Source organism: Cebus imitator, unplaced genomic scaffold, assembly GCF_001604975.1.
Source record: "Cebus imitator isolate Cc_AM_T3 unplaced genomic scaffold, Cebus_imitator-1.0 Scaffold53, whole genome shotgun sequence".
Lineage (NCBI taxonomy): Eukaryota > Metazoa > Chordata > Mammalia > Primates > Cebidae > Cebus > Cebus imitator.
Window position 1 is genome coordinate 2,743,611 of NW_016107368.1, and position 9,656 is coordinate 2,753,266.

A 9,656-nucleotide genomic window follows, 5' to 3' on the forward strand; every position below is an offset into this window, starting at 1 on the left:
TCCTTCCTTCTCTCCTTCCTTTTTTCCTTCCTTCCCTCCCTCCCTCCTTTCATCCTTCTTTCCTTTCTTCCCTCTCTTCCTCCTCCTCCCTTCCTCCTTCCCTCCCAAGTGATCCTCCTGTCTCAGCCTCCCAAGTAGCTGTGATTACAGGTGCCCATCACCACGCTGGCTATTTTTTTGTATTTTTAGTAGAGACAGGGTTTCATGATGTTGGCCAGGCTGGTCTCCAACTCCTGACCTCGTGATCTGACTGCCTCAGCCTCCCAAAGTGCTGGGATTACAGGCGTGAGCCCCCGCGCCTGCCCAAAGGCTACATTTTAAAGATGGCCGGTGGGAGAGGTGGATTTCTTCCTGCAGCTATTACCACCTTGCCAGAAACTCTAACTGGCATCTGGATTTAGCTCACAGTTCCCTTTATGGCCTCTCTGCTGTATTTTATGCTCCCAAAGACCTTACATCATCACTCCACATTCACGTAATTCAACAACTTCCATATGGATCAATATTAAAGAGGGTGCTGCATTTCACAATACAAAAACACATTATCATCCCAGCTTAGGGGTGCACTGTCCCTGCACAGGCTCTTTTGTCCAAGACATTGACATTTTCCCCATTTTCTTTGCCTGAGATTTTTTATTTCTTGAGACAGAGTTTTGCTCTTGTTATCCAAGCTGGAGTGCAGTGGTGCAATCTCAGCTCACCACAACCTCCGCCTCCTGGTTCAAGAGATTCTCCTGCCTCAGCCTCCAAGTAGGTGGGATTACAAGCACTGCCCACTACACTCGGCTAATTTTTTGTATTTTTAGTAGAGACAGGGTTTCACCACGTTGGCCAGGCTGGTCTCAAACTCCTGACCTCAGGTGATCCACCTGCCTTGGCCTCCCAAAGTGCTGGGATTACAGATGTGGGCCACCGCACCCAGCCTGCCTGAGACTTTTCGAACCTCCACGTACACATGAGTTAAGGAACATTCTGTTTTCTTAGTGTCCTCTTGAACATGTCCCAGTACAAATGTCCAGAAACAAAACCATTGGTCATTTGGACTCATTGTTTCGTTTTACCATTTCTAATTACTTTTACAAAGTTACTGGTTTTGAGGTATATTTTTTAGTACACTAATAAATGTGTGGATGACTTTTATGAGACAATAGCCCCAAAAAAGATTTTAAATGCTAATGACTGTCAATGTTAAATAGGCAAGGGTCATCATCATTTATTAGGAGAAATTTCAAGCCAGGCACAATGGCTCATGCCTGTAATCCCAGAACTTTGGCAGGCTGAGGTGGGAGGATTGCTTGAGGCCAGGAGTTTGAGACACCCTGGACAACATAGTGAGACTCCATATCTACAAAAAATTTACTCAATTAGCTAGGCATGGTGGTGCATTCCTGCAGTCCCCTCTACACAGGAGGCAAAGGCAGAACGATTGCTTGAGCCCAGGAATTTGAGGCTGTAGTGAGCTATGATTGCACGACTGCACTCCAGCCTGGGAGGCAGTGATACTCTGTCTCAAAAAAATGAAAGACAGAAAGACAGAGAGAAAGAGAGAGGACAGAGAGGAGAGAGAGGGGAGAGGAGAGAGGAGAGAGGAGAGGAGAGAAGGAGAGGGAGGGAGGGAGGGGGAGAGGGAGGGAGGGAGGGGGAGAGGGAGGGAGGGAAGGAGGGAAGGAAGGGCAAGAAAGAGGACTTTTCTCCTGAATCAGCGCAAAAGTCTCCTCCATACAATGTAAACAGAGTAGTGTACATCCACTCCATCTGCTGGCTTTGAAGTTTGTGATTCTATTTGAAAAGGGAAAATGTAGGGATAGTCACATGGTTACAAAATGTGTGTATGCAGCGCAACACATAATTCCTGGGCAACTGACAAATCCTTGTGCCAAATTCCTACTCATGTTGCTGTTGCTCTCTGGTCCATGATGGTTGCAGAAAGAATAAATAAGCCATGTATTCTAGGTGCTGCAGGTTTGAATTCTGGCTCTGCTACTGACCCTTTTTCCTCCCTTTCAACTTGAAGGCTGCTTTTTTTCTTTCCTGCCTCTTCCATTCTTTGGCATTTTTTCTTTTTTTCTTTTTTTTTTTTAGACAGAGTCTCACTCTGTCACCCAGGCTGGAGTGCAGTGGCACGATCTCAGCTCACTGTAACCTCTGCCTCCCAGGTTCCAGTGATTCTTCCACCTCGGCCTCCTGAGTAACTGTGACTACAGGTGCCCACCATCACACCCAGCTAATTTTTGTACTTTTAGGAGAGATGGTGTTTACTATATTGCAGGCTGGTCTCGAACTCCTGACCCCTCGGTCAGGGCATATCAATATAGTGATACACCCACCTCGGTCTCCCAAAGTGCTGGGATTACAGACGTGAGCCACCGCACCCAGTCTCTTTTACATTCTTCTGAGGAGCCAGTCTGGCTTCTGCTTCCTTCAAAACCAATTTCTTATTCAGGCTTTCAAATAAATCCATCTTTTTAAATTCAACTTATTCAGGTCTGTACAACATGACTTACCCCTCCACGTGGTGTGCTGTTTCACAAATGATGTCATATGTGTTTGTAAATCATGCCTCCATGAATTATGAAACTCGTGAAGGTGAGAATGACAGAAATGACACAGTAAATATTTCTGGCCTCCATCTAATCATTATGTCTGAAACTCCACACTATTGATATTTTGGGCTGGATAATTTCTTATTTGTAAGGGGTCATTCTTTGTATTGTAGGGTGTTTAGAAGCAGCTTGGCCTATATTCGGTAGGTGCCAGTGACACTTCCCCACCAGTCATGACAATCAAAAATGCCTCCAGAGGGTGGGCACGATGCCTCACACCTGTAACCCTGGCACTTTGGGAGGCTGAGGTGGGTGGATCACTTGAGGCCAGAAGTTCCAGGCCAGCCTGGCCAACATGGCAAAACCCCATCTCTACTAAAAACACAAAAAAGCCTGGGCATGTTGGCTCAAGCCTGTAATCTCAGCACTTTGGGAGGCTGAGGTGGGTGGATCATGAGGTCAGGAGTTCAAGACCATCCTGGCCAACATAGGGAAACCCCGTCTCTACTAAAAATACAAAAATTAGCCAGGCATCTGTAGTCCCAGATACTTGGGAGGCTGCAGCAGGACAATCACTTGAACCCAGTAGGCAGAGGTTGCAGTGAGCCGAGATCACGCCATTGCACTCCAGCCTGGGCGACAAAGCAAGGCTCTATCTAAAAAAAAAAAAATTAGTTGGTTGCAATGGCTCACACCTGTAATCCCACCTATTCAGGAGGCTGAGGTGGGAGGATCACTTGGACCCAGAAGTAGAAGCTGCAGTGAGCCAAGATCGTGCCACTGCACTCCAACCTGGGTGACAGAGAGACCCTGTCTCAAAAAAAAAAAAAAAAATGCCTCCAGACATTGCCACCTGGGAACAAAAATGTCCCAGGCAAAAACCATTGGTTTAGGGATTAACGGTTCATGGTCACTACAAAGGCACAGGAATAAATACAGATTTCTGAGGTAATTTAGAATAGGAAAAATGGGAAAAGCAATAGCACTGAAATATGCTGTTGTGAATAGCACAAAATGTGAAATGTTTCCATCAGTGAGACAGACCCAGTTCTAATATTCAGGGATTAAAAGTGTGTAATATTAACATAAGTTGATAAAATTATTCTATTCAATTACAAGGAACTAGGGAATAACTGAATTCTACCTTGTGTTATCTTTGAACTTCTCTGGAATCAGGTATCCTAAAATGTTAGCAAAGAGTATCCAATAGGGAAAAACATGTCATGGCCTAAGCCCACAAAAGGAACTACTAGTGGATTTTGCTGCAGAGAACTGAGAAGATGGGGGTAGTGAAAATTAATTGAGAAAAGGAGAAAAGATGAGGAAGTGATCTAATCATATGATATTTTATTAAAATTAAAAAGAAAGCTCAGACAGCATTCAACAAATTATTTGACAGAAAAATGGCAGGCACACAGGAAGGAAGAAAGAAAAGAAGTGTTGGAAATAAGAGCTTGGCGTCACAAAGAAAATGAGCACTCAAAGAATTTCTCAGCAAGGCAAGTTTACCTCTGCAGAAGGGTGCTGCTCGTTCTTCTGGTCACTGTGAGAGTATACTGAACAAAGGAGGGAAGGGGTTTTTATCCCTAATGCTGCCAGTCCCTGCTACTGTGTCCAGTCTCCATTGGCTGGGGTTGGACCACACAAGCTAAGCTGATCCCAACTGGCTACAGGCGGACAGAGCAGTTTCGAACTAAGGGCGCCAAATAAGGAACAGATGTGAGTTACAGATTGGGAATGGCTGGAGGGTTGTTTACCGTAACCAGGGACAAGGAGACAAGGAAGTTAGGCTTTGAAAATAGAGGACAAGCAGAACCTCTGAAAAGGAATTCACTCTTTCCAACAGAAGAAGGAAGGAAGGGAGGAAGGAATGAAGGAAGGGAGGGAGAGAGGGAGGAAAGGAGGGAGGGAGGGAGGGGAGAAAAAACCTTGCCATCTCAAGTTTGAAATGTGATACTCCTAGCATTTCCTATCACCTTTTCTTTATTATTATTCACAGTATTTATCATTATCTGACATAGCATGTATTTTATTTATTATTTTCTTTACTTTTTGTTTTACTCCCTGGTAATATGAACTCCACAAGGGCAGGGATTTTTGTCTGTTTTATTCGCTGCTGCATTCCCAGTCCTTAGAACAATGCCTAGCATATAGCAGATGCTCAATAAACATTATGGCATGTGATAAACTTACTAATTAGTCCTTCCTGTTCCTGATTTAGTTCTTAGATTTTCCACGACCGCTGTCTGGTTTGGTCACTGTTTTTAATATCCATCATCTTCATGTTTATCCTTACACAAAAATACATACTTCTTATAGAAAAGACAGAAAGCCACCTATGTCTACCGTTAGGAGACAGCATCACTAGTATGTCAGGATACTCCCGTGACAACTTTGTCTTCCGCCTAAAAGGTGCCACATGACTTCATATGCACTGGCCATAGCCTACAGTTCCAGTGTGGACACCTAACCCACAAGGGGTCCATCCATCAACTTTCCCCAAAACCAACCAGATTTTCTCTTAAGCCTTGGAATGAAGAGACTTGGAGAGTAGATCTGGGAGATTCATTCAGGGTACCTGTGCCCTGTTCGTTGGCTAGGATTGGTCAGTTTTCAGAGAGAAGAGGACAGAGCCAAGGAGCCATAGATATGTGATTCTTTTTTTTTTTTTAACACTTAAGTAGAATGTTTTATTGACTTTAGGTCATAAATAATGCTGGCAATAATTGCCTGCATTTATGCCTTATTTTACTTCACTGGAAAAAAGACAAATGTTAGAGACTTCTGACTTTCATGTATTTGCTGCTCTGGGCTGAGAATGTTCAGCTCTCTCCTGTAATGTGTGCTTCAGTATTACAACTCATCAGCAAAAGGAGTATGTCTCAAATTTCCACTTGCTGCCATTGACGTTTTGCCAGAGACTAACTTCTTTGTGGCATTTATGATATCAGCCTTAGCCACTGAATCAATCTGCTGAAGGACTGTGGATGGTGGCATGTAAGAACCAGCAATTAGGGCCTGGGACCCGACTTCTTCCAGGAGACCCTCAGAAGACTCCACTGACATCAGGTATCCAGCTTTCAGCTTGTTCTTGGCAGTCTGGACATCTGTGTTGGACAGGTTTCCTTGAGTGATTGTTTTTACTTGATTATAGGCAGCCTTGATAACATCTCCTGCAGCTGCGGCCTGGGAGAAAGTATAAATCCCAAAGAGTCCAGAATCTGAGAAACTGGCATTAAATGCAGAAACATCGAATGGCTGGTGAGTTGCCTTGGCAACAGCCTGGTGCAGATGGCTGGTGGTGTTGCTACCCCCCTTGATATGTGGCCCAGCACCGAGGACATGCTGAAGAACACTAAATGCATTTGCCTCTGCACTTCCTGCGGCAGCACTTTCTGCTACAGGAGCGGCATGGACAAGACTGTCTCCATTCTGTTTTCGGATTTCACCTCCACGGTATTTGGCCTTTGCACCAGATAAACCAAGTCCACCTCTCATGTTGAGAAACTGTTCAGCGACTTGCTTTAGAACAGGATGACTCACACCAAGTCCAATCAAAGCCATTCTTGCACTCGTGAAATGGTTCTGAACGAAGTAATGTAACTCCTCTGGTGTCCCTTTTCCAATCCTATAGTCAGGACAATACAAGGGACTAGCCAAGGCATTCCGGTAAGCTGCTGCATGCAAATTTTCAATAACATGAGTCTGTGGATTCTGAAAGGCCACAGCCTTGTCAATCTTTAGCTGAGGCTGAATGTTACCTACTTCCCAGTGACGAAATTCTGGTGATGTGGTGACACTGAGCAGGAACTCCATTAGAATATCAACATCACCCCGCAGGCATTCCACAGTGTAAGCCATGTTTTCCCTTGTTGCAGTCACACTGAATAAGCCACCAACTGCTTCAATTCCACGAGTTATCTTGAAAGATGAAGCTCCTTTTGTCGTCAGACCGGATGCAAGGCGCAGCAAATAAGTGGTTCCTAAATTGTTGGAGTCCTCATATCTACTGCCTGCTTTAATGAACAAACCAATTCTTGATACAGGAGCGTAGTTTTCCAAAGAAGCAATCACCACACCACTTGGTAACTTGGTAAACTCAAGGTCCTGAGGTTGTGGCAGTGCTCCTGCGGGTGCAGCTGTGGCTTTAACTTTGGGCGCAACTTTTGAGATAATAAAATCTCAAGAAGGACCCAGCTCTGGTTAGTAGCTTCATGATTCAAGATTGTTCTGACCCACGGTCACTGCCCAGACATGTGATTCTATAAGCACTGTGGTTACTTCTGGAACTTAGGAGTCCCAGAGACTCAAGTGAGGACTTCTACTAGACCTAGGAGAAGTTACTTAGCCCCTTCCTCCAGTCTCCTCCTCATGCCATCACATCTGAAATTTCTCAAATCCAGTCATTTCTTTGGAAAGACCATGGCGTTTCCCTAACATCAGTGCAAACCTCAAATTTAACACTTAGGAAATAGATGAGATAGTTCATGTCTATCCCAAAGTATGACATTAGGTTAGTGTGGCATATCAGGAAAGCTGTGCATTCACCTGTGAGAGACAGAGGTTGGGGGGGGGACTGGGCATCTCTGCTGGGGGTGAGATCAGCCTGGCAACATGCTGCTTGCAGTTCTAGGAAAAAGTGAGCCCTTAGAGACTAAGGAATTGAGAAATGCAAAACTCCAATATTCACACATCTGCTTGCAACAGGCAAGGTTAGGTCTAGTGTTAGAAAAACCCATTTTGATATCATTTCTGAATGGTGAAAAAGGGAAGAAAAGCAACTTCACTTAGCAGATCAAGACCTAACAATCTGGAACTGAAATTTTCCTATTTTACTATATTATTAGCCCGTCCTGTCATTTACCTACCACGGAGCAGCACGTGTTAAAATTTAACTTCTATGGTTCTGATTTTATTAATATATTTTTAAACACTTTGCCAAGCATGCTGTGTTGCCATTATGGTTTCTGGCTCAGGTTATGAATACCTCAAGATCAGCAATGTTCCATCTCATTGCCTGTTTTTTGTTTGTTGGTTTTTGAGACACAGTCTTGCTCTGTCACCCAGGCTGGAGTGCAATGGTGCAATCTCAACTCACTGCAACCTCCATCTCCTGGGTTCAAGCGATTCTGCCTCAGCCTGCTGAGTAGCTGGGGACTACAGGTGTGTGCCACCACACCCAGATAACTTTATGTATTTACTTATTTTTTTTGAGACAGAGTGGCTCGATCCCAACTCACTACAACTTCCGTTTTCAGGTTTCAAGCAATTCTTCTGCCTCAGCCTCCCGAGTAGCTGGGACTACAGGCATGCACCATGCCCGGCTAATTTTTTGGACTTTTAGTAGAGACAGGGTTTCACCATGTTAGCCAGGATGGTCTCGATCTCTTGACCTCGTGATCCACCCACCTTGGCCTCCCAAAGAATTTTTTGCATTTTTAGTAGAGACAGGGTTTTGCCATGCTGACCAGGCTGTCCTTGAACTCCTGGTCCCAAGTGATCTGCCCACCTCAGCCTCCCAAAGTGCTGGGATTACAGGCATGAGCCACCACACCCGGCCCTTGCCTCTTTTTTATTGATGGTTACCATGTACAATTGTGTGACCAGAGAATTCTGTCCTGCAGAATATAAATATTTTTTGAGATAGGGTCTCACTCTGTCACCATGGCTAGAGTGCAGGGGTGTAGTCACAGCTCCCTGCAGCCTCCATCTCCTAGTCTCAAGCAATCCTCCCACCTTAGTCTCCCAAGTAGCTGGGACTCATACAGTCAAGTGCCACCATGCCTGGCTAATGTATACTCTTTGTAGAGACAGGGTTTCACCATATTGTCCAGGCTGAGAATTTTGTATTCATGATGCTGCCCTTAATTCGACATTGGGTTGAACGACGGAAATTACAGCAACAAAGAGTGGCTCTCTTGAAACCCTTGAGAGTCTTTGAGAAACAGGAAATTATTTTTTATTTTATATTATTTTTTTTTTTGAAATGGAGTCTCACTCTGTCACCCAGGCTGGAGTGCAGTGGCATGATCTCAGCTCACTGCAACCTCTGCCTCCCAGGTTCAAGTGATTCTCCTGCCTCAGCCTCTAGAATAGCTGGGATTACAGGCGCCTGCCACCATGCCCAGCTAATTTTTGAATTTTTAGTAGAGTCGGGGTTTCATCATGTTGGCCAGGCTGGTTTCAAACTCCTGACCTCAAGTGATCCACTTGCCTCGGCCTCCAAAAGTGCTGGGATGACAGGAGTGAGCCACCGAGCTGAGAAGTAGGAAATTATACTCTACAACTCCCTCTCTGTTATCAGAAGTTGGGGAAGCTATGGCTAAGAGCACAACCTTTCTGATAGGTGGTGAGTGTGGAACATTTTCATTTTTTCTTTTTTGAGACGGAGTTTTGCTCTTTGTTGCCCAGGCTGGAGTGCAATGGCACGATTTTGACTCACTGCAACCTCCGCCTCCTGAGTTCAAGCAATTCTCCTGTCTCAGCCTCGTGAGTAGCTGGGATTACAGGCATGTGCCACCATGCCTGGCTAATAGAGACAGGGTTTCACCTGTTGGTCAGGCTGCTCTTGAACTCCTGACCTCAGGTGACCCACCTGCCTTGGCCCACCCCAAAGCACTGGGATTACAGGCATGAGCCTTTCTTTTCTTTTCTTCTAGATAAGTGATAGTGTAACATATTCAATTGGAGCAGGTTCAGGGCTGGTGGTGATCTATCTCCTGAGGGGGATGGATCTGAATGTTTAAAGTTGTGTTGAAACAAATGTCTTTAAAATGTCATCATTCTGATTTGCTTCTAGATACAATGCTTAATTTCTTTCAATTAAAAAGGCTACTTAAGGCAGGAGTTCTCAAGGAGGGGTATTTTTACCACCCCCCCACCCATTTCCCCACCCCTAACCTCCCACCCCCACCCCCCACCCCCCTACCTTCCCACCTCTGGCCCCACCCAGGATGGTCAACAATGTCTGGAGGCATTTTTGGTTGTCAGGCATTGGGAGACCTGGGTGCTACTGCCACCTACTGCTACGTGGCAGGATGTCAGAGATGCTACTCAACGTCCTGTAATGGGAAAGACAGTCCCTTTCAGTAATGAATTATCCAGCCCAAAATG

General features: G+C 45.1%; 1 protein-coding gene across 1 annotated transcript; it reads right to left on the reverse strand.

Annotated features, from left to right (window-relative positions):
• Positions 1–5,235: 5,235 nt before the first annotated feature.
• Positions 5,236–6,774, reverse strand: LOC108304212 (cytochrome b-c1 complex subunit 2, mitochondrial-like). The gene is given in 2 exon segments (XM_037738383.1): positions 5,236–6,710; positions 6,712–6,774. Coding segments are annotated over 2 exon segments (1,362 nt in total). The 5' UTR covers positions 6,760–6,774; the 3' UTR covers positions 5,236–5,396.
• Between the last annotated feature and the right edge of the window lie 2,882 nt (positions 6,775–9,656).